The 26,066-nt window shown below is 39.4% G+C and overlaps 1 protein-coding gene and 1 long non-coding RNA gene across 3 annotated transcripts in view; one reads left to right on the forward strand and one right to left on the reverse strand.

The window, feature by feature from the left end:
* The window catches only part of LOC143488916 (integrin alpha-M-like), a 32,159-nt gene extending 8,315 nt beyond the window's left edge, over positions 1-23,844 (reverse strand). Inside the window, exons 1-15 of one of the 2 annotated variants that reach the window (XM_076987904.1) lie at positions 23,734-23,844; positions 22,876-22,987; positions 13,698-13,798; positions 13,522-13,592; positions 11,828-11,930; positions 11,559-11,695; positions 8,710-8,843; positions 8,068-8,218; positions 2,681-2,831; positions 2,517-2,590; positions 1,977-2,097; positions 1,032-1,165; positions 719-865; positions 343-546; positions 71-204 (exon numbers count right to left, since the gene is read on the reverse strand). In XM_076987904.1, the coding sequence (XP_076844019.1) occupies positions 71-204; positions 343-546; positions 719-865; positions 1,032-1,165; positions 1,977-2,097; positions 2,517-2,590; positions 2,681-2,831; positions 8,068-8,218; positions 8,710-8,843; positions 11,559-11,695; positions 11,828-11,930; positions 13,522-13,592; positions 13,698-13,798; positions 22,876-22,987; positions 23,734-23,785 (1,826 nt within the window). In that variant the 5' untranslated portion in view covers positions 23,786-23,844. The remainder of the gene's footprint in view (positions 1-70; positions 205-342; positions 547-718; positions 866-1,031; positions 1,166-1,976; positions 2,098-2,516; positions 2,591-2,680; positions 2,832-8,067; positions 8,219-8,709; positions 8,844-11,558; positions 11,696-11,827; positions 11,931-13,521; positions 13,593-13,697; positions 13,799-22,875; positions 22,988-23,733) is intronic. The other variant, XM_076987906.1, reaches the window with a different exon arrangement.
* On the forward strand, positions 18,357-22,615 carry LOC143488917 (uncharacterized). Its single transcript, XR_013124575.1, has 3 exons — positions 18,357-20,196; positions 20,389-20,449; positions 20,619-22,615. It is a non-coding gene; the product is annotated as an uncharacterized LOC143488917 (long non-coding RNA).
* Positions 23,845-26,066: the final 2,222 nt, after the last annotated feature.

Raw genomic sequence — 26,066 nt, forward strand, 5'->3', positions numbered from 1 at the left:
TATTAGTAAACATTTTGTTTATAAATATGTTTTCATTCAGAGGTCTGCTTGCATGAACATTTGTCCAAACCTCAACAGTGCCACTGCTCCTTTAGATCCAACAGCAATATCTAGCAGACCATCTCCACTGTGGTCCAGAGCAGACCCACTCAAAGACAAGCCAAAGAACTGTAGACCTGCACGCACAGATGAACCACTGATTCTCTGTGTTTACAAAACAGGAGGGAGCATTTTAGGAAGGGAGCATAGCAAAAGTAACAAAGAGGAAAATTAGTTGAACCAAAATTGAAATAGAATGTGTCACTTTTTATGTCTCTCTTGCTTTCTCTCTCTCCCTCTCACCTGTGAGTAAGCAGGGTTGATGTTTCCTGCTCTTCCATTAAAGATGTAGATGCTTCCTTGTCCATCATCCTCCAGAGGAGCTCCTACCACTACATCTGTGAACTTATCCCCATTTAGATCTCCTGGGCTGGCCAGCGCAGAGCCAAATCTTCCTCTATGTCCCATAATTCCTCCCAAATGTATTAATTGTTTCTGTAACTGTGACTACAAATACAACATTATAAACAATATAAAAGGATTCACTTAAAAGCATTATAACACATGTGTGGTTAGAAGTGTCGCTGTTACATTTGCAGATGTCTGAAGGTAGCTTCAAGCTCTTGCTTTATGAGAAAAGTAGCTGTTGACTGAACACTGTGGTGAATGTTCTCTTTACCTGCCGCGAAAAGGAGAAGACAAAGACTTTTCCTTCCTGATCATCTTCCATATACAGTGGAGCAGAAACTAGCAAAAGGTCCATGTATGTGTCAGCGTCCAGGTCTACCACACACACCTCAGCTCCATAATAGGCACCGATCTGAGACTGAAGAGAAAGGGGACTTAGGGAATTTAAACCTTTCACAAATATAGGCTACACGATTTTATTAATCTTGATTATTATTCAGTCCCTTTTGAAATTATGAAAATACTTTTTTTATTGTTATTGTACCACTGTATATATTTCTTATATGAACTGTCACATGTGCAACCTCTGGAGGATCCAAATGCAGCTGCTTTGTTGTGGTCAGTGATGAGATGGTCACTCTTCCTTTGTGTCCATGTCTTGGAGCTCCCAGAATAACGTATGTATCATACCGTGTTCTTCCTACTGCCATTGAATAACCTGGTAATGGGAACACAGATGACTTCCTGTCCCTTAAATCTCAACTTGCATCCTACCATTATGAGCAAACACCTTGCTGCAGAGGTGTTGCAGAGGTAACTGAGCATAAAGTCAAATTTCAAAGTAAAAATTTAAATACAAATTGTTACAAATCATCTCTACAAATGCATTAGTCTAGATCCCTAATGAACAAGCAGGTGGTGATGATGAATGTTCAACTTATATAGCACCTTTCTAGATACTCAAAGTCGCTTTACAATTTTTAACACAGGTACAGCTCTTACACTACCAATCACACACCGGTGAGAAGCGGCAGCCAATTGCGCACAGCGTACTCTCTACCGGGATCCACAGCCCCCTGAGGGACTGAATGGGGTGCAGGAAGGGGAGAGAGGACAGACCCTAGTGGCAGAGCACCATCCACCACTGGGCACACAAGCACACACATTCATGCACAGAAACTCAGACAACTGCTTTTATTGAACATGAAGACACACAGACACTCAGAAGAATTTGTCAGGGAATCAGGGAGGGCCAATTTACCTAATCTCCATGTCTTTGGACTGTGGGAGGAAACCGGAGATCTCAGAGGAAACCCACACAGACACAGGGAGAACATGGAAACTCCACTCAGATAGGGACTTGAACCCAAGACCCTAGTGCTGAGAGGCAAACGTGCTAACCACCAAGCCACCGTGTTACTGGTGTGCTCTGTCTCTGATATTGGCTTTATCTTATTTCGTATAGAATTGCCTGTCTATTTTTCATTATACAGTAGTTGCTGGTGGATTATGTGTAAGAGGTTTCTCACCTAAGTAACTGTCATGCTCACTGCCGTTCTGAAAGGAGGAGGAGGCTTGTCCAAGTGAATTATACTCCTGGTATCCCCCTTTCCATTGGAAAGCTCCAACTGCACTCAGTATTATATTTCCCTAAACATGCAAAACTTTATATATTAAGCAATACTAATTAAATATACATGACATGATTGCATATTTTTCACTGATGAATATAGTTAATATACATGTTGCAAAGCAACTCTTTTAATACGCAATTAGCCACAAATAAAGATTTGTTCGTGCTCACGAGTATGTGAAATCCACATCACATTTAAAGAAGTGATGTGTTTTTCACTAGTTGCATTTGTTAGCTCATAAGTTGTCATATGCAGTCAAATAGTTTCTTTACTGACAGCAGTGAAAGGGAACCTACATAACCCCCTAAAACAACAGGGCTTTACAGATCACAACTGGCTGTGCACTACTGCGTGGCCTGTTTGGTAACCTAGGCAACCATTTTCTTACATAATGACCACCAATATTTCAAAGCGAAAGCCAATAAGTAACTTTACGTTTGGATTAAATGCTGCACTGAATCCATCCTGTGCAAACTCCATTCTGCTGGAGTCTCCTGATGACTGGGTTCCTACAAAAACCAACAAATTATTATTTAATCATGTCTAAAACAGCAATCCTGGGGGGACTTTAAGACTTATCAAAAATGTTACTGACATACCTTCAATAGCAATTATATGTTTCTCCAAAGTTTTACGGATTTTATCCAACAAGTCAAAGTTATCCACTCTGAATATATGGTCATCGTGAGGCTGAGATGCAATGGTTTTTAACTCCTGCTGGGCAGAATATGTGCCAAAAGCGTTGCCAACCTGCCCATGTGGAACACAATGTGTATTAACTTTTAATGTGTTAGCAGAGTGCTAGAGAACACCTTAGGTCAAACCTTCCTGGAAGTGACCAACTATCTGAGTATATGTAGGATTGTTGTGTACGATAAGCTGAGGAAGCGCAGCCTCCACCGCAGCCCATCTCAGCAACGCGATCGCTCTTTGTCACGCTGTACACACGCACGAGAACATTGTTAGTTTTTTTCTAAACTGTATTTACGATTAAAGCGTATCTATATTTAGGGTCACGCTTAATGACGAAAAATGCTTAACGACTGACTTTTCAGTCTCTAACCCCGTTGTTAAGCGAGGACTCACTGTATGTATGTATATATATATATATATATATATATATATATATATATATATATATATATATATATATATATTAGTGGTGGGCCGTTATCGGTACTCTTATCGGGCGATATATAAAATTAGGTAAGCAAATTATGATGACTTTCACCTTGATAGTTTAGCTCGGGTGTATTCCTAACCACATTGCACAGTAGGAGGCGATAATGAGTTATCAAACCTGTGAATTACCACCCACAACAAATCGCAAGTGTGCTTACATGGATGCAGCTAAGAAGCCGCAGGTTTGCTTCATGGAAAATTCATTTTTAAGAAGCTTCCTAATGGAGACTTTGACAAGACTAAAGTTGTTTGTACCTTATGTAATGCGGAATTCGTTTATTGTAGGAGTTCTACCAGTTTAGACCAGGTTTAATGGTCATGTATATTGGTCACGGCCTGGCCATGTTTATTGACCCTATGGCAAAACGGACAGTTTTGGTGGAAACAGGAGAGTTGTAGTGCACATTTAATTCTGCCATGATTTGGGCAGCTGTGTTTTCATGTTATTTGGATACAATCCGGGTTAGCAACCGAACATTGTTGTTGCTGTTGAATGTGATTCGTTCTTCTTGGTGGTATGCTGACATTACCCTGCATACCGTGGCTCTTGATACACAAAGACTTGCTATCTTGGTCACAGATGCGCTGGCAAGATGTGCACCAACAAATCTCTTTTGAACTCTGGTATGTCACACATAATGTTGTGTGCATTTCAAAATTTTGAGCAAAACTGTGTTCTTACCCTGCTAATTGAACCTTTACACTCTGCTCTTACTGGTGCAATGTGCAATTAATGAAGATTGGCCACCAGGCTGGTCCAATTTAGCCATGAAACCTCCCACACTAAAATGACAGGTGTTTCAGTTTCATTGTCCAACCAATTAAGTGTGTGTGTGTATATATATGTCCATAGTTAACACTTTACAACCCAACCCTGAAATACATGTTAAAGTACAACATACATGTGACATATATACCTGTATGCTAGTGATGGGCAAATGAAGCCTCTTGAAGCAATGAAGCTTTCCAACCCTTTGCTTTGCAAAAAGGTTCATTACTCGAGGCTTCATTCATCACTCACTAGTGACATCTGCTGGTGAAACTGTAACAGCCTCGTCATTCAGTTGGATCATACATTCAAAAATTTGTAAATGCAATACTGTCACAAAGTTTCCATCAAACTCATGTTTAGTAACAGGAGAATCAATTAAATCATACTTAATTGTCATGTTTTAATTATTAAAATGATTTTTAGCCAATCTAATCCTTGGTGGTTGTGTTGGGTTTTCTTGTATGTCATGAACGTATTTGACAGTGAAGATATGTTGTACTTTACTATATTGGGAATTGAGTGATTGTTGATGCAGACTGAATATTTTGAGTTAGAAACTGATTAAAAAACCAGAATGTGTTTAAAATAATTGCTTCTTGGGGGTTCTAGATGTGGTTTGGCAGTCATGGCCTGGTGGTTATGGAAGGGAAGTGGTTAGGGAACTGGTCTTGTAACCGGAGGGTCGTGGGTTTAATCCCCAGACCTGAGGCCATGACTGAGGTGCCCCTTAACCCTCAATTGCTCACTTATATAAAAATGAGATAAAATGTAAGTCGCTCTGGATAAGGGCATCTGCCAAATGTAAAATGTTTTTAACATTACAAATAAGGTTTGCCTCTTCCAATGGTTTTTAGTCTGTTTTTGATGTGTGAATCTGATGTAGAGGTCTGCGCCGGACTGCTTTTTTAATCCCGCTCCCGCCCGCTCCCGCTTGTTTTAATCCCGCTCCCGCCAAAAAATCGCTTGTTTTAATCCCGCTGCCGCCCGCACCTGCTTGTTTTAGTCCCGCTCCCACCCGCACCGGCCAAAAAATCGCTTGTTTTAATCCCGCACCCGCTCGCCACATACACATTTCTGTCGCCCCCGCCCACAATCCTAATATGAATTGAATTAATTAGATTTAGTACTTGAAATTTTCTTATGTATTTATTAAAACAGCAATATAGCAATGGATCGCGCTGTCCCATTTCTTATCACAGTCCAAACACATCCCGTTAGGTGACATACACCAACACTTTCTGACATGTATCACAACAAGCCGATTTCCATCTCCATTAATTACAATGGAAAATGACTTCCATACATCAGACTTTCCTGTAGTTGGCTTAATTGTGGTGTATTCGCCTGTTTTAATAGAATTTTCCACAGCTGAAACTGGTTGACCGTCTACAGCAGGGGTCGGCAACCTATGGCACGCGTGCCACCATTGGCACTAGTGTTGTCAAAAAAATCGATATATCGATACGTATCGATACTGAACATTCTGAAACGGTACAATACTCGTTTCCCTTAAGTATTGATTCTTTTTACATAAAATGCGCTTTCGTTTGACCCACCCAACCTGCCGTAATGCACAGGACAGTTTGTAATGCTAAAATGGCAGCTAAAGCAAACACAGTGTTGGATTCGAAGCAGATACAGATAGAAAACCGAAGGACATGAACAAGCCAGTTTGCAAGCGGTGCTTTTGGAACATTTTAACGAAGGGCGCTAAAGCCTGGTTGAGTGACCACCGCTTTGCAGTGTTGTCCGAAACTATATGTGGTAGTATAAAAGAAACACCCCTCAAAACAGGGGAATGAACACTTACATGACGAATTTTAATGCTGATTTGTGTTTCAGGTTTGAAAAGTGCTGCAATTTAGGCTAAAGTACTTGAAAATGTTGAAATTGTAACTACTTCGTTTCACAACAAATATCTGTCTGACTGAACAGTTTTCATGTATTACATTAACAAATACGAGCCTCTTGTAATTCCAGGATGAAACATGAGAGAACGTGAAGATGTTATTGGGTGTTTTGAAAATAAACAACCATTAAATAATGTGATTAAAAGCGCAATATTTCGAATCATTTTGAGTATATGTATAAATATTTAACTTAATTAAGTTTAACGTGCTGGGAAATATTGGTACAAGCGCTTGAATTGAACCCTGCAAACATGACTTTGTTCATTGCGCTGAGGCGCGACGCGCGCGAAGTTACAAAATTCGAGAGGTGCACGACCTCGCGTGCGCCGCGCTTCAGCGCGATGAACAAAGTCATGTTTGCAGGGTTCATACACCTTGTGTAATTCAAAGACTTGTATGTCACTTTCAAGGTCCATTTCAATATTTCCCAGCACGAGCAAAGACACTTTGTCAGACGTTCAAAAGACGTCCACTGAAAAGCCAGAATGAAAGTTTTAGCGACGTCTTTTTTAAACGTCTATTACTGCCGTTAAGTTGCAGTTTTTGCACGTCCTGACATCCAATAAAGGTCCTAGTCAGACGTTCAGATAGAAAACTCGTCATAGACGTTCATGTTAAGTTAAAAGGTTAAGGTCCTAGTCACACTGTCAGATTTTGAACCAGTTTTGAACGTCCACCAGACATGCAAAAATGGGTCTGGACTGACCGACGTGATACAGACTTGTCTTTCTGACGTCGCATGTTTGTTGGGATAAGTTAAATATTTATACATGTACTCGAAATTATTCGCTTTTTTATCACATTATTTAATGGTTGTTTATTTTCAAAACGCCCAATCGTAACGTCTTCACGTTCTCTCATGTTTCATCCTGGAATTACAAGATGCTCGTATTTGTTAACACAAAAGAACTGTTCAGTCAGACAGATATTTGTTGTGAAATGAAGTTACAATTTCAAGCATTTTCAAACACAAAGCAACATTCATTTGTTTATAAAAAAAATAAAAAGGCTTTAAAACGGAAATTAGCACCGTATCTGACTTTGGTATCGAAAATGGTATCGAATTTCAATATTTTTTAAAGTATCGTATCGAAGTTGTAATTCTTAGTATTGTGACAAGCCTACCGAGGCATAGTCACTGGCACGCCACACGCTGGACCAGCATCAGCAAAAATATATATTTTAATATAAATTATTATATTAAAGGATTATACTTTCGCGAGTGACCGTAGCGCGCGACTCCGCACGCACACCTCGCGCGAACGGCGGAGGCGTTTAAACTTGGCGATCGATCGCGATATAATACTTTTTGTGTCGATTTACACCTCCCCCCCTCCTCGGTCAACAATTTAAACTCGCCGCCATAGTGGCACACTCATTGACTGGACATGTTAAAGTTGGCACTCCATGTCTCAAAGGTTGCCGACCCCTGGTCTACAGTCTCTGCCATTTCTGTATCAAAATGACAAAATGACGCACACTTCATGTTCACGTGATCAGTTGCTTAGCCAATATTTTGAATTAGTTTATTGCTTACTTACTGAATGATTAGTTGTTTTCGTCCTGTTCCTTATGCATGGAAATCATTGCGTTGTTATTATTATTATTTTATAGACTATTAATTTGCGGGATTTTTCTACATGTATATGTGGTCCCGCTCCCGCATCGCCTGGACTAATTCAACTCCCGCTCCCGCCAATAACAATTAAATTCTGTCCCGCGCCGCAAGATATTCTGTCGGGTCCCGCGGGACCCGCGGGATTACCGCGGGAGTGCAGACCTCTAATCTGATGTACATCCTGATCAAACAAAAAGAATTTAGAACGTTCCAGATTTAAAATTTAACCACCTACTACAACCCACGAAGCAACAGGGTTCGTAGCGCTTTTATTTTGAAAAACGATACGCAAAATGAAGCAATGACGTGGCCGATGTTATCCGAGGCCTCGTTTGTTGCTGATCACGTGATTTTGCTCAATATGACAGAAGCAGGGCTTCATCGGACACGCCCTTTTTACTCGGTACACGTCTCGAAGCCTCGCTTCAGATGTCCCATCACTACTGTATGCACTGTATTCTATATATAGTTTGTCATTTTATTTAAAGCAGAACATTTTCTTACCCCTATAGCATAACGAGTTATCTTTTCCTTCTCTGCCTTGTTAATTGTATGCTGTAGATTGGAGCGATCAGATGATTCACCGTCAGTGATAATGATCAAGATTCTCTTAGCATTTGGTCTGGCTCCTGCACGGTAGGTAAATAACTCATTCCTGTGAAGACCCAGTAAAGAATTCAGATTAACTTGAGGATCAGTATAAGAGCCAATAGCATACATTTTTGTCAACATTTTTGCCACGGTCCTCCTATAAACATATTGTTTTTTCCTCTGTATTTTTGACCTTACAGGGCAGACCTTACAGGGCAGGGGAGGGGTGATACCTTACCCCATCACCTCATGTGAGCCACATGCTTAACTCATGTCACGGAAGTATGATGTAATCATGTAACAAAATGGTATAAAAACTATGGTCTGTGAGAGGGGGGCAGCTCTCTCATGCAGACGCTCTTGAGTGTGTGTAACAGAGATTTCTGGATCGATCCATCTTTCTATCTTCTACCTTTTCTATCTTCTTGCTCACCATTAAGGTTAAAATTTCCATTACACCATTTAACTGTTATATTTGTATATATTAATTTCAATGTAGTACATATAGAATGTAAATACAGGATTAGGCATTTTTCCCATGGGAAGAATACTTACACAAGTGTATTGATAGCCATTGCAGTATTGGTAATGGATCTTTGTTGCTGTATTTTATCTATGTCATTGATGCCTCCAAAATTATTAAATTTAATTGCTATTTTACAAAATTGAGAAAACTCTGCAACAGCAAACTGTGGAAACAAAAAAGCATCATAATAATTAAATACTTTTCTAGCCACATTTTTAAGTTCACATTATGTTGTAATAATTTTATCATGGGAGTCTAAAACCATCTCATCAAATCAAATCAAATATATTTGTATAGCGCTTTTCACAACATATGTTATATATGTTATATATCTCATGTAACCAATGTTAGCACACGTGTGCCCCCATCACCACTGGTGCACTGGTAATATATATGATATTATATAATATAAATGATCTATATTGTCTTCTTCTATGGTATTTGTCCTGCTTCACCTATTCCTTCCTTTGGATGTTTCAGCACTGTTTTGATTGCTACATCTATAACCACTGCTGTTTTCTGCTTCTGATCTTGCTTATGTGCCTTGCATTTTATTTCTGCAATTTGGCTGTACATCACAGTGGTTTCCCTGCCAGCTTCTTACTGTTGTACTGTATCAGAGGCTAGTCTCCTGTCTCCATCTTGGGTTTTGTCTGGTGTGATACACCCTGCTACCATCCTGCTTCCACTAAGTGTTTGATATTTTGCTATGATTAATCTATGCTGTCCTGCCTTCTTTGTGCTATTGGTAGGATTGTCAGCCACCTCACATAGCTCTTGGTGGTACATTCCATGGTGGGCCTTATCCATGGTAACACCTCTGATTTCACACATCTGTGGTGGCACTCCATCATCTTGGCATTGGGGGGACATTGCTTGGATGAAATTATAGATAATTTGGGTCTCAACATTTGGATGTTACATCTTGGCTGGAGCAACCCATGCACTGTGAGAATTTTTCTGGTCTTGGCATACTGGTCTATTTTCTTTGATTTGACTTCTAGTGTTGTCCAATGGAGTTCTGGATGAAGGTGCTTATGGTCTTAGTGATTTGATACAGGGCTAGGCAATCAGGTATCCAGGTGTGTGGTTGTAACATCATGGAGTGCACCAAGCCAGGATTCATATTTTGAGCAGATTGATGGTTATTGTGAACAAATCTGACAGAGCATGGTCACCAAATACTGAAGCGCATAGTGCGAAGGTTACCACCTTTCTGCAGAGTCAATCACTACGGACATCCAAACTTCATGTGGCCTTCAGATTGGCTCAAGAACAGTGCGCAAAGAGCTTCATGGAATGGGTTTCCATGGTCGAGCAGCTGCATCCAACCCATACATCACCAAGTGTATTGCAAAGCATCAGATGCAGAGTTGTAACTAGGTTGACTCAGGTGAGGTAAAAGTTGGACACACATGTGAGCCTATAGGCAGTATATTAAGAAAGATAAAGATAACTACACTATCAAACACTGATAAACTAAACAAGACTAAAGACAATCAACCAAGTAATACAAACTACAATTACAAACTAATGAACAGGGACATGGATATATTAAATACATAGCAACATGCACAACCAAAGGCACACAAGATACAGATGTGAAGGCAGAAACAAAAAGGTATTTCAAAATAAAAGCACAAAGAAGAAAGCCAGGAAATAAAATCAAAACAGGAGGGGTTGCCATGGGGAACGTAACAGCAGTGGTGTAAAGCATGCCGCCACTGGACTCTAGAGTAGTGGAGGCAAGTTCTCTGGAGTGACGAATCGCACTTCTCCATCTGGCAATTTGATGGATGAGTCTGGGTTTGGCAGTTGCCAGGAGAACAGTACTTGTCTGAGTGCATTGTGCCAAATGTAAAGTTGAGGGGTTGTTAGTTCCACTGAAAGGAACTCTGAATGCTTCAGCATACCAAGACATTTTGGACAATTCCATGCTCCCAACTTTGTGGGAGCTGGCCTCTTCCTCTTCCAATATGACTGTCCACCAGTGCACAAAGCAAGGTCCTTAAAGACATGGATGGCAGAGTCTGGTGTGGATTAACTTGACTGGCCTGCACAGAGTCCTGACCTCAAACCAATAGAACACCTTTGGGATAAATTAGAGCAGAGACTGAGAGCCAGGCCTTTGGACGAATGGTCAAAAATCCCCATAAACACACTCCTAAACCTTGTGGACAGCCTTCCCAGAAGAGTTGAAGCCATTCTAGCTGCTAAGGGTGGACCAATATCATATTGAACCCTATGGATTAGGAATGGGATGTCACTTAAACTCATATGTAAGTCAAGGAAGGTGAGCAAATAGTTTTGGCAATAGAGTGTAAGTTGTGGAAAAAATGCCCCGGTGACCTAAGATGGAGGAGTGACTCCAACAGTTCCCAGGAATGAGAACATTCAGTCTAGAAAAACAGCAGACATTCTATGCCACACTCTCAAACATCCAGGCCTCTTTTTGAAGGCCCAAAGGTGAGAAAAATGCATCCACTGAAGATCCTACCAACTGGATCTGACCTCCTGCTGGCTTTACATACTTCTAGCAGGTGTCTACTGAAGCTTTCCTACCCTTCTGCTTTACATTAGCTTCCAGGGATAAGATAAATATAAGTAAAACAGTTCTGCAGCAGGTTTGATATAGACAACTGATTTCAGTTTTTCAGAGAGAGAGAAAATAACTTATTTTATCTTTTTTTTAAAACATCCATTAACTTTGTGCAAAGGGACAGTGTGGGTCTGAAAATTAAGTGTTCAGCTCCTTCCTTCACTCTGGTGATTGCATACTGTATGCTTTTCACACAAACCAAAATTCAGGCATATTACATTTGGTTGTGTATATTCACACTGTGCATTTATATTAGACACATTTCTACACATGCTGTACCTTAATGTCTTGTGTTTGTAACCCTCGGATCAGCGTTTTAACAAAACTCTTCATTGTATCAAAATCTTGGGGATTTACACTCCCTGAACCATCCAACAAAAAAGCAATATCTGTAGGTGTTGGAGGAGGTGGGCACTCTGAGAATGGAGAACAAAGCAACATATACAGAACATATTAACATAGAACATATTAACATAATAGAACTTAACATAATTAAGAGGAAAATGTGATGCTTGGTCAATTAGGGTTTGTAGCTTCCTATGAATTACCTCTTAAAGACTCTGGTACAGATACAGTCCTATCAATCATGAAGCACATGCCATTGTAGGTAGTAGTTACATCACAGGCCTTAGGAATGGTGGGGCCACACACCTGAGGGAGAGTTTCATCTAAAACTGTTGTACCTTGTGATTTATGTTGCCAGTGTATTCATTATATCATAAACCAGGCAATAGTAGACCATCATCCTAAAACTATAAAGCAGTATGAGGTTTTAAAACATAGATACTCAGTTATATATTCAGGCACACAGAGAATATGTAGAATATGTAAATGGTTATTCTTATATCAATATTTTTAAAGTGCCATGAATTTATCCCCAAATAATGAGGTGAAGTCTAGACCTGTGTCATCTGCAGGGTATGTTAGGCTCTTTAGGATATCTACATTAGTTTTGCCATTCATTTTTTAAAACAACATTAGTATTGTGAAACAGACATTTTATGTAAACATGCTAGTAAAATGTAATGTAATGGGGGGGGGGGGGGGGGGGGGGGGGGGTGAGCGTAAATTGTTACCGGGGCGGTGTAAACTGGACACAAATTACAAGCCTGTAGTCAGGGGGGATCGAAGGTTCGTTCGATCCCCACCCCCCCCCCCCACCCCCCCGTACACACATGCCCCTCAAGATAGGTAGGCTATTCAATGAATGAATTGTTAATCTCCGGTGAATATATAAACGAACAAATAAGGACAGCAACAACAGACTCACAACAAACTTATAACAGTGTTGACAACTCTCACGCAATGAGCGCACACGCTCACACGCCAAACATCCGATTTCTCACGCTGAAAAAAAAATCTAGTTCATTTATCTTCGATCTACATCTATGATTCAATGAGTTACTAGTTCGCTCTGGCGCCAACCACTGGCGATCGATCGCTTTAGGCGCAGCATAGAGGAAACATAAGACATACACACACCCCCCCACCCCCACCCACCCCCTGTCAACGTTTGACACACACAACACCCGCCCCCAAAACAAATCTCACTACTAGTGATTTTGAAAAGTTGGTAACCTTGCTTATAATGAATCAAATATGTCTAAATTTAAAGGTTTGAAGTGTGCTCATGTATTTAGGGGGCATTGGAGTAGAGAGCCAAATGAAGTCCATTTTTGGGGGAAAAAGACCCCCCCCCCCATCACAATGCTGGCTACGGGCCTGAATTAAGTAGGCTATTATATCGCGATCGATCGATCGCCAGTGGTTGGCGCCAGAGCGAACTAGTAACTCATTGAATCATAGATGTGGATCAGAGGTAAATAAACTAGATTTTTTTCTGCTTGAGAAATCGGAAGTGTAGCGTGAGAGAGTGTGAAGACAGTCAAATGTGTGTGTCTCACGCTCAATGCGTGAGAGTTGGCAACCCTGTAGGCATATATATGCTACGTTATATTTGTGTGTTAAGGGTGTTGTTAATGCATGCTTTTGTAGTGCCATGTTAATAAAAATATTTTCCCTTTTAATCTCAAATAATCATTTGGAAATCTTACATATGTCAAATGTAACACAAAATGAGGGTGACATCAGTATGCTGCAACGGGGTGTGTGGCAACGCTCCTCACCTCCAAATCACGTTAGTGGCTATGTTTTAAAATCAACCAGCAGGGGGCGAACTATTGTCTTTCCTTAAATCACACTGATAAGTGAAATACAGTGAGTCTTGAGAGTGATGACTTACCAATATCTTTGTGGACTGTGGATCTGTAGTCATTGAAAGTCCAAGAGACATATTAATCGCCTCATGGGGTACTATTGGAAAACAAAGGAGCAAAGGCTTCTTATAAGACTGATTAATATTTTACATTACTGAAAATAAACAGCTTCTTAAGAAAACTGGGTACAATTAATACATACCATTCAATTTTAAAAGTGAGCAGTTTTCTTCTAATATCGCACAGCTGTAAATGTCTCCTCTTTTATCTTGATTTTGTACTAATGGATCACTCACAATCACTCTGAGAAGAAACACAGGCTGAATCTGAATGCTGCTTAACCGTTAAAGCAGTGCATTCTTTCAGTAGGCGACTTGGCAATTGTCATAACCTCGGACTTACAACGTCCGCCATTTTATCTGTGTCATACGATATGACATATGACATCATATATCATAGACCACTATTCATCAAAAGCACATTAGATATATTTTCTGTTTTATATTTTTCGCGACATACCTCTTTTAGTCATGGATTTAGAATCAGCATCAAGACATCGTTGAGGACTGTTACAAAAACCATTATCCTGAATTTAGCCTTAATAATTCAAGGCTAGATATATTTATATTTGCAAGGGTTAGGACATAATTTGCCATTTCACTAGCATTACTGACAGGTTGAGGTGAATCCACCTGTGTTCAGCATGACAATTGGGCAACCAAGATTTAAAATAAACTAAAACAAAACGGACATCAAATAATTCGACCTACAAACCATTTCTAAACCAAATAAAGTTGGTCAAGTCTAAAGTGTCTAAAGTTGATGTGTATTTCAGATATTATCACCATCATAGTTTTTATTTTTATTTTGTGGTTGTACGAGATGTCAGCGAGGTCTTAAAAAGTATTAAAAATTGATACATCAATATTGGAAAAATTAAGACCCTTAAACATGAGTTAGAAGCATTAATCACAATATTGGGGGTATTGAATTTTCATTGATATTTTAGTTTTGCCTAAACAACAAAAGTATGCATGAATGTATTTATCTTCCTCCCCGCAACTATTGTGAGACAGCAATTTTAGTTGTAATTTTAGAGACCATTTTGTGTTAAGGTCTTTTATTTTGATATTGGAGGGATTTGTGTTTTGTGGAGTAGCGCAATTTGATCTTGCATGTGTTCGGTGGATTGCTCCTGCTTGCTAGATGGATTTAAAAATCACTAGTAATCACTAGTGTATGTGAGTGTGTTCTAACTGCACAGATGGGTAAAAACTGGAGGACATATTTCGATTGCGGTGAAAAATCACAATTGACAAATATGGCACATTTACAATAACATGACGCCGTTGCCTGTAAAGCGTCTAGAGACAACTAGATAGGCAAAGTTTGTGAACAAACTTTATGTTGGCTTGCAAAGCAGCTGAAACGTTGTTTTGAATGTTGTTGACCTCCTAATGTTAAAGGTTGTTTTAATGTTGATATCCTGCTAAATGATGTTGAAGGCTGTTTAAATGTTGACAACCTGCTAAATGATGTTAAAGGTTGTTTCAATGTTATCACTGTTAAATGATATTCAGTGTAGGGGAGGATGGAGGGATGAATAAAATGATAGAATGGGAGGATAGACAAATGGCATCAATGTGATATTCAGTATAGTGTTAGAGATCAGCTCCTGAGTCATTTTACAAAGTTTGATCACTATATCTTGAAAATTAAGGGATTGATTAAATCAATGCATTTCTATGAGATGGGGGGATGAATGAAATGATAGAATGGGAGGATAGACAAATGGCATCAATATGATATTCAGTGCAGTGCAAGGCATCAGCTCCTGAGTCATTTTACAAAGTTTGATCACTATATCTTGAAAATTAAGGGAGTTATGAAATCAATGCATTACTATAGGAAGATGGAGGGATGAATGAAATGATAGAAGGGGAGCATAGATAAATGACATCAATATGATATTCAGTGTAGTGTTAGGGATCAGCTTCTGAGTCATTTTACCAAGTTTGATCACTATATCTTGAAAATTAAGGGAGTGATTAAGTCAATGCATTCTTATGGGAGGATGGAAGGATGAATGAAATGATAGAAGGGGAGGATAGACAAATGGCATCAATATGATATTCAGTGCAGTGCTAGGGATCAGCTATTGAGTCAGTTCACCAAGTCTGATCATTAAGTCTTGAAAATTAACGGAGTTATGAAATCAATGGGTCCATATGGGAGGATGGAGGGATGAATGAAATGATAGAACGGGAGGATAGACAAATGGCATCAATATGTTATTCAGTGTAGTGTTAGGGATCAGCTCCTAAGTGATTTTACCAAGTTTGATCAATATATCTTGCAAATTAAGGGATTGATGACATCAATGCATTCCTATGGGAAGATGGAGGGATGAATGAAATGATAGAAGGGGAGGATAGACAAATGGCATCAATATGATCAGTGTAGCACTAGGCATCAGCTACTAAATTGACTGGTGTGGTTGATGCTGATGTGTTTGGCTAAAGGGGTAGTTGCAGTTGAGGGGTAGTTTAGCTGTTGGGGTAATTATTGCTGAGGGGTAATTGGCTGTGGGGTAGTTGATATTGAGGGGTTATTCACCTGTTGGGGTTATTGTTGTTGATGGGTATTAAGATTACTGTGTAGTTCCTGTTAAAAGCTTGTTTAGATGTGGAATGTTTTGTTGAGGGGGTATTTACCTGTGGTGGGGCAATTACTGTTGAGGGGTAATTGGCTGTGGGGTAGTTGACATTGAGGGGTTATTGACCTGTTGGGTTTATTGTTGTTGATAGCTTTAAAGATTTCTGTGTAGTTTCTGTTAAAAGCTTGTTTAGATGTTGTATTTGTTGTTGAGGGGCAATTACCTGTGGTGGGGCAATTACTGTTGAGGGGCTATTGCCATTGGGGTAGTTAATGCAGATGTATTTGTTATTGTTGAAGGCTATTAGTTTAATGGTGTTGTTGCGGTTAATAGGTAATATAGCTGTTTGGGGCAATTACTGCTGAGGGGTAATTGGCTGTGGGGTAGTTGATATTGAGGGGTTATTGACCTGTTGGGGTTATTGTTGTTGATGGCTATTAAGATTACTGTGTAGTTCCTGTTAAAAGCTTGTTTAGATGTGGAATGTTTTGTTGAGGGGGTATTTACCTGTGGTGGGGCAATTACTGTTGAGGGGTAATTGGCTGTGGGGTATTTTACATTGAGGGGTTATTGACCTGTTGGGGTTATTGTTGTTGATGGCTATTAAGATTACTGTGTAGTTCCTGTTAAAAGCTTGTTTAGATGTTGTATTTGTTGTTGAGGGGCAATTACCTGTGGTGGGGCAATTACTGTTGAGGGGCTATTGCCATTGGGGTAGTTAATGCAGATGTATTTGATATTGTTGAAGGCTATTAGTTTAATGGTGTTGTTGCGGTTAATAGGTAATATAGCTGTTTGTGGCAATTACTGCTGAGGGGTAATTGGCTGTGGGGTAGTTGATATTGAGGGGTTATTGACCTGTTGGGGTTATTGTTGTTGATGGCTATTAAGATTACTGTGTAGTTCCTGTTAAAAGCTTGTTTAGATGTGGAATGTTTTGTTGAGGGGGTATTTACCTGTGGTGGGGCAATTACTGTTGAGGGGCTATTGCCATTGGGGTAGTTAATGCAGATGTATTTGTTATTGTTGAAGGCTATTAGTTTAATGGTGTTGTTTCAGTTAATAGGTAATATAGCTGTTTGGGGCAATTACTGCTGAGGGGTAATTGGCTGTGGGGTAGTTGATATTGAGGGGTTATTGACCTGTTGGGGTTATTGTTGTTGATGGGTATTAAGATTACTGTGTGGTTCCTGTGAAGAGCTTGTTTAGATGTGGAATGTTTTGTTGAGGGGGTATTTACCTGTGGTGGGGCAATTACTGTTGAGGGGCAATTGGCTGTGGGGTAGTTGACATTGAGGGGTTATTGACCTGTTGGGGTTATTGCTGTTGATAGCTTTAAAGATTTCTGTGTAGTTCCTGTTAAAAGCTTGTTTAGATGTTGTATTTGTTGTTGAGGGGCAATTACCTGTGGTGGGGCAATTACTGTTGAGGGGCTATTGCCATTGGGGTAGTTAATGCAGATGTATTTGTTATTGTTAAAGGCTATTAGTTTAATGGTGTTGTTAATGTTAAGAGGTGATTTAGCTGTTTGGGGTAATTATTACTGAGGGGTAATTGGCTGTGGGGTAGTTGATATTGAGGGGTTATTGACCTGTTGGGGTTATTGTTGTTGATGGGTATTAAGATTATTGTGTAGTTCCTGGTAAAAGCTTGTTTAGATGTTGTGTTTTTTTTTTTGTTTTTTTTTGAGGGGGTATTTATTTGTGGTGGGGCAATTACTGTTATGGGGCAATTACTGTTGAGGGGTAATTGGTTGTGGGTTAGTTAAAATTGAGTTGTTGTTCAGTTATACAGTTAATACTGCTGCAGGGACTGAGGGAGAGAAGAGGTTCCGTGCGTGTGTTGTGTGAGCCTGTGGGGATCTCCCTTACGGAATGTTCAGTTCTGAACATTCCGCCATTCATTCTCTATGGGAAAAAGTCAACTTTGGAGCGCTGTCCTGAGGACACCGTATGTCCGACATGTCCCAAAAGCACAAGCACACTTCTTCCATATGGGATCTGTGATCCTGCCGGTTTTCAAGGTTCTAGCTCAAAAATTGCGGCCTGTGAAAGTTACCGAAAAGTCGAATAGAATAATAATAAAAAAAATAAGAAGAATAGGGAGAACAGTATGTTGGCTGCTTCGCAAGCCAACATAATTAAAATCGTAATTGGTGCTATAGAATCATTAATAGGGTTAACCGGTGTGTCACTCAACATGGGAGGGTTAATTACATTTACATTTATGACATTTGGCAGGGTTAATTGCTCAACTGATCAAGCCCAATGTCTTTAGAAGAAGATGTACCGTTTCGTAACCGGAGTGAGTGAGTCCTTGGGGGTTGCCACGATGCGGGGAGCTCGGACACAGACGCAGGTGTTGACCCCAGTGGTGGAGCCAAAGGGGTGGCAATTGACTGCGGTCACGCCATCTGCACTTCGCAACAGCTCGGTCGCGCTATCTACACTGAAAGCTCACTTACGCGCATATGTTAGGCATAGGCCATGGGTTAAAGTTCTCCGTCACTACGACGGATTTCCGTCATTTGATTTTTGGGGGGAAAAAATCCGTCAAATAATAATAAACCACACACGCGTGTGCTATCTGTTTTGTGGTCGAAATATGATTCTTACTGGCGCTCATCAGCGCTGGATGGATGACGGCGGTGTCGTTTGATTGACTTGCGGGTGCACCTTCTGATTTTCGGACATAACTAGAAAAGTGACCTCCCCCTCCTGCCTGACCGTAGCGCGCGACTCCATTAACCTCCCGCAAACCTGCGCGAACTCTGGAGGCTATTTGGCGCGTCATTCTTTGGTAGTATAAAGAAATACCCCGCAAAACAGGGGAATGAACATTTACCTGATGAATTTTAATGTTGCTTTGTGTTTCACGTGTGAAAAGTGCTGGAATTTAGGCTAAGTAGCCTACTTGAAATGCTTGAAATTGTAACTACTTAGTTTCACAACAAATCTGTCTGACTGAACAGTTCTCTTTACGTTAACAAATACGAGCCTCTTGTAATTCCAGGACGAAACATGAGAGAACGTGAAGACGTTAAGATTGGGCGTTTTGGAAATAAACCACCATTAAATAATGTGATTAAAAGCGAATTATTTCGAATCATTTCGAGTATATGTATAAATATTTAACTTAATTAAGTTTAACGTTGATCCGTGCGTCTAAACGGAACTTGGTGTTTGGTGTGCGCGGCGGAAGAATACACGGTTATGCGGCTTGGGACCGAGGAGGACAGCGTCAGGATAGGATAACTGCGTACAGGACATTATTCGCGTAATCCTGAAAACTCCCCAGTTCTGAAGTCTTTATAAAAAGAATGAGCAACATGCCCAAATGAGACAGTAAATTGTTACTGATACAGAACTGTTATCTTTTACAGTCTAATGAAGTACCTTATTGAGCATGAGATCACCAAAACAGTATAGAAGTCAAGTTAGTTTACTTGGAAGCAGTTAGAAGACAGTGTGAACAGTTGTGAACATAGTTTCTCATAGTTTTTTTTTTTTTTTATCTCCGTCATACCTTTTAAAACTCACCAGGATTCACTAAATTTGACTTGATCTTTAAATAATTTTCTGGAAGAGGACCCCCAGATAGATAAGTATACTTTGTAAATGTGTTTAATATGTGGAATTAGGCAAAAGAGGCCGCGTCCCAACTACACCACATTTTCAGTAATTGCTGGCATTGTCTTTTGCCAGGAAAAATTTTCAGTCAAATGAAAATTTCTTGCTTTAACCCATGGCATAGGCATATGTCAGCTTTTAATTATAATAATATAATATAACTAGTCATATTAATTAATTCATCTTTTTAAATTTAGTATTGTTAGTTAGCTACAGAAAACTAAAAACTAGTTTAAATAATAGTTAAAATTGTGTTGTCTCTGCCAAACTGTCATGAAGTCTAAATACCAGGTCTTATTTTGTGTAGAGCCCAAATGAAGAGAAAAGGGAATATCTCCCATTTCTTCTTAAAGAAGCAACAACTAGGGTCAGACCAAGACCAGACAGAACCCTGCAGCAGTGACCAACCTGGAGAAGTCAGTTTGTTTCTTTTCATTTATCATTTGTATATGGAATCCTCTGGTAAAACAACGTCACAGTGTTAATGACAGAATGTATGCCGATCTAGTCATAAAGAAAAACTCACAGTTGATGCAAACTGAAGAGTCATTAGAATGTAAAACAAATGCATTGTAAATGTTTATTGTTATTTATTATTCACCTGTTAGGTCCTAATGTGATGAGTTCTTACTGTACAGCCGTACTGTTCTCTTAAGGGAGCGTGATGAGGTATTACTGTACACATAGTACTGTTCTCTTAAGGGAGCGTGATGAGGTATTACTGTACACATAGTACTGTTCTCTTACGGGAGCGTGATGAGTTGTTGCTGTATGTTTGTGCTGTTCTCCCAAGGGAGCGTGATGAGTTGTTACTGTGTGGTGTTGTAATCTCTTTCAGGTGCACCCGTGATTATGGTGTCACATGGTTCTGGGCGGTGCCTGACGAGTCCACAGCTACAAAAGGCTTCCTGGAAGTGCGGACGGCGGGAGAGAGTGGCAGGCTCTCCTCGTTTGTTCTCCCTGTTTGGGATGATTTTGATATACATCAGCTAACCGGTGTTAAAGAGTTGTTAGACTGCCCCTGTTTCTGTGTGTGGTGGACTGTGTCTTTGTCTTTGTGTAGTTGTATGTTAATTATGTAGTGTTCTCTTTTATTTTTGGTGGTGTTGTTGTTGTTATAATTTAAAGAAGTTGCTTAGCACCAGGTAGGGTAGGCTGCTATTTGTTTTGTCGTTTGGTTTTTGTTTTCCCTTTTTCGGCGTGGCCTACCTGAAGTCAATTGGTGCTAAGCTCATGCTTGTTACATCTTGCATTTATATCTACATGTTGTCCAAATACATATATTTTGAATCAGTTAAGTTGTTGTTGGTTCCTAATTATTACTTCGCTCCTCCAATCACTACATCATTTATTTTCTGTTACCGTCTGACCTAGACCGGACGGTAACACACCAGTTTAACCAAGTTGTCCTAGGTGATTAACTTGTTTCTTGTTTCTTTGTGTCTTCATCAAAGTTCTGTTGTAAGGTTGTGTTTTAAAGATTAAATTGCAAATTACAATAATTTTGTAAGTTAAAGCTCTGCTGGTGATTACAGCTTGAAGTGGCGATGAGGTCTTAAACATTAAACCCTAACCCAAGGTCTTTAAAAAGTATTAAAAAGGTATTGAATTTTAATTTCAGTATTTCTGCATATGCCCTGTTGTCTCTTACTTATATTTGTAAACAGCCTACTCACTACATTCTGCCATTTTTTTCTCTGCTCCAAATGTCTCTGCTGTTCCAATTGAATTATGGAATAGGACAGTGTGCCACAATCACATACTTCAAAATGGCGCCCAATTTAGTACGCCATCTGGGTCGCTTACTGTTTAATGCATACTGTGTATTCGGACACACTAACCTTTATCTTGTACTGGTTTGGCGTACTGAATAGAAGGGAAGTATGGCATTTCGGATGGAGCCCCACTCCCACCTATCAGGTCTGCTTTGTTTATGTAGACATGTGTCAGTTTTGGTCCCTCCTTGTATTTTATAACCCCGCCCCTTATTAGTGTGTTCAGGTGTTCCATGTTTTGTTTGGTGTATTTAAACCCCTTGTTTGGTCAGGTCTGTGCTGTACATGTGCTGTTCAAATATAAAACCCTGGTGCTGGCCTACAAAGCAAAGAATGGTCCAGCTCCTCCTTACTTGATGGCCATGGTAAAACCCAGATGCATACCTAGAGCCCTCCGCGCCTCAAGTATGTCTCGTCTTGACCCTCTATCATCCAGGACACATGGGAGACAAGCATCCAGACTTTTCTCTGTCCTGGCTCCAAGGTGGTGGAATGAACTTCCCTTGTGTGTCCGAACATCGGAGTCACTTGCTGTCTTCAGACGCCGACTGAAGACCCACCTCTTTCAAGTGCACTTTGCATAATTATGCTTTGTCTATTGTACTTTATCGTCTCTTTCCTCAGGTATTGTGCATAATAGGGTTATAGGAATTGTTTACTGTCTTTTTCCTCAGGGGATGTGTATATTCAGGTATAATTGTTGGGTATCATTTGACTTTCGTCTAGTGGTTTTTCCAGCTTAGAGTACCTTGTGTTCAGGACTATCTATTCTACCTTGGAGATTCCAAGCAACTACATAGCACTTTTGTAAGTCGCTCTGGATAAGAGCGTCTGCTAAATGCCATAAATGTAAATGTAAATGTACATTGTTATTTGTACCATGACCCTGGTGTCCATGTTTGTGAGTGCTCCAAGGTTTGGTTTGGTTTGTGTCGTGTCGTCTTTTTGAAACCAGAACTACAAAATCAGAACTGCGTGTTGATTATTGTGTTATGTCTAACTCTTTGTCGGATTTGAACCATGCCTGACTCTTTGACCCTTTAATAAATCCTCCTCTCAGTGTTTGTGTCCGCCTCATCTCTCCATGACACCCTGGGCATCACAAACAAAGGTTTAGTTGGCTAAACCTAATTTGAATTATCTATCTTTCATACGATGTTTACTTAAGTTTACTTTCTGTGACAATGTTATAGATTAGGCAAAAATAATCAGTACATATGTCTTCATACTTGCAAAGTAGGTCCTCCAATCAAAACCAGAATTCTGCAGAAATATTGGGAATATGACTTTGGTGTACCATGCCAATTACGTGTCTCTCACCTGAACCGATCCTTCTGTAGCACTTTGTAGCCAAAGGCAGTGTCCTGGTTTTGGGTGAGGTACTTCCAAGGATTTGGCTCAATGTTGAAAGCCACCACTGACTGAGATACTGCTGGCAAAAACAAAAACAAATCCCCTTTATGGTACACATTTTAAGTAATCTATAACTTAAACATAATAACTTAATTTGATCATGCACAGGTAATGTAATTTGAGGAAACTGATTTAGTATTTTTTTTCAGATAATCTGACAATCAGACAATTAGAAAGATTGGTAAAATGCTCACAAGCATAAGACAAAAAGAGAGAAAGTTTAATATAAAGAATGAAATGGACACTTCCTCAGTGCATGCTTCCTCAATGACAGTAATACCATATAAGGATGTCCTTACTGAATGTTGTATCATAATTTCCATGAAAAATCAGTTACCTGTTTTTTGCCCATGTGATACGTGGCTTTAAAATATCAATATATCAGAAAACTATATCACATTGAATATGAGAAGTACATTTGCTTTTTAGAGACATTACATTCCTGAATTCTTCACAAATAAAAAAGGGAAACTGACTAAACGTTTGTTATCAAAGAGAGTGCTATGTGCAATATATGAGGAATATAACAGCTTTTAGGTATTGTAAAAGCAAAACAGTTAATAACACCAGCTAATTTTCCAGACCTTCATATCAGTAAATTAGGATTGGTCTTTCAATAAATTTTCCTGCTACAAATGGCATTTCATATGTCCTTTTGTTTGGATAAGCCACATGAGCCTCAATTTCAATGAATTTACAGTCAAACGAATAGAGAGCAAAAGTACAATGAAAAGGCATCTCAAATAATGGTTAATGTCATCTTACCACTAAATATGAAAATGTAGACTTGAACAATCCAGTCCATTTTTAAAATCATGAATACAGTAATGTGAAGGTACACAATGCAAGTGTGGAGGAAGCAGCTGTGTGACTTCTTTTTAGTTCAGTAACATGTCATTGTCACTGTCCCTCCCCCTGTACAGAGGAAACCATCACCATGCTGAACATGTGAGCAAGCGTGAACCTAAGATGCTGTTTTATTGACAGTCTTTGTTGAATATATGATATTATAGGTTGATCCTCCTTACACCCTTACTGGTCACTGGCTGGCATGTTCTCTCATGAATTCATGAGGAATCTGTGAAAGCCATTGAAAGCAAATAGATGTTTTGTGATCAGACATCTGATACCTTTAATAGACCAGACCATGAAGAGGACTGTACAATAGCCTGGGTGGCTTCCAAATCCTCAGAAGTGATGAACAGAAAAAAAGTAATACAACTTAAAGAAGATACAACTGCATAGCCAGTAACGTTTCACATGAACTCCTCCAAGTTTCAAAGTTCTTGTTCTAAATTTAACAGTTATATATCAGCTTCTTGAGCATAAGAGAACAAAAATGTAATTTGCAGGATGACTGTGATCCTCTACTGTCTTTGGTGCTCTCACAATTACCCTTTCATTACTCAGAGATTCTAGAGTGGAGGGGCCAATCTGAATAATCCTTCATGCTATACAGATAATGTCTCAAATGAATGCATGTTTGGTACACATTCTACAAGGACTCTTTAATGAAACTGAGAGCCAAGCAACAGTCTTGCCCAAGCACAGTTTTAAGTCACTTACATGCCTGTCACTGTGCAGTTCCACATTTAGTATGCTAACAGGGAGTGTCTGGCATATATAGTTATGAGTTTAATCCGTAAGCTAGATATACTTTGTTTCAGGAAAGGGAAGTGTTCTACAAAGGGGTCATGAGATGTACTCACCTTCTGACTATAAAGGACTATTATGACTTTTAAATGACTCATGACTTTTACATGCCTATTATGCCTATAACATGGGCTTCACAAATGATGAAAAGCTGTTGGGAAAACTGGTTGCTATTTCTGTGTTATGATACTGGAGTGTTTTAATACTGGAGTGTTATGATACTGGATACTGTCTTTCAGCAACATGCTGAGGACACAGTCCAGGAAGGACTGTTACCCACAAATTTGAGGAAATTTGGGGATCTTATCAGGACTTTCTACAGCTGCAACCCCAACTACCTCTCCCCCTCTCATATTCATCGATACTCATCTCCAAGAAGGCAAAATTTCAGAGATTCTTAGAACTTTGGCCCCAAGACAGAAAATGGATAATAATCTAGTCTAAAGGAAGTAGCTTTGCAAAATGAGTCTAGGGACACCAAACTTGCCATCATTCCAGCCAGGTGAAGAACCCCTATCATTGATGGAGGAGTTAAGGCTCTCGGGTCTTTATACAACTGGTCTTCCTATCAGTGATGGCTTAGTTTCCTTGAAAAATTTCTGATTACTGATTACTCCTTAGTTACATTACTGATTACTTGATTTTAAAAGTAACTATGTTAGATTAATAATAATAATAATAATAATAATACATTTTATTTATATAGCGCTTTCCACAGCGCTCAATGACGCTTTACAAAACACATTAAAACAGAAGGCATAAGATAACTTATTAAGCATAAGGTAACTACTAAAGTAACTTGTTAGATTACAAGTTACTTTAGTAGTTACAGTACATTCAACAGCAAAATTAGTTTTTCCAATACTCACTTTATTGAAAGTGCATTTTTAAGTAACAATGTATCTCCTGATATTTAAATAATGTATCTCCTGACATCACATTTGTGTCGCTGCACTGTATTATTTGTAAATGTATTAGTAAACGTAGTAATACAAGCAAACTATTCAGTCAGACAGCTTTTTGTTGTGAAACGAAATGCAATTACAGTTTCAAGCATTTTAAAGTACTTTAGCCAAAATTCCAGCACTTTTCAAACCTGGAATACAATGCAACATTAAAATTTGTCAGGTAAATGTTCCTTCCCCTGTTTTTGAGGGGTATTTCTTTACACTACCACATATCGTTACGGAGAACACTGCAAAGAATGACATGTAAAACGCGTTTGCCACTCTCACAGGTTTGCGCTCAGCATGCGGAGTCGAGCGCTACGGTCAGACGCAAAAGTATAACTAAGCCAAAAAGAAAGCAAATATATATATTTTACTAAGGAAAAAAATAGTAATGAACCGTTACTTGGATAAGTAACTTTAATCTGATTACTGGACTGGAAATAGTATCTCGTTATATTACTCGTAATTGAAAAAAGTGTTAAGATTAGAGTAACA

The sequence above is a fragment of the Brachyhypopomus gauderio genome, unplaced genomic scaffold (assembly GCF_052324685.1).
Source record: "Brachyhypopomus gauderio isolate BG-103 unplaced genomic scaffold, BGAUD_0.2 sc57, whole genome shotgun sequence".
Classification (NCBI taxonomy): Eukaryota; Metazoa; Chordata; class Actinopteri; order Gymnotiformes; family Hypopomidae; genus Brachyhypopomus; species Brachyhypopomus gauderio.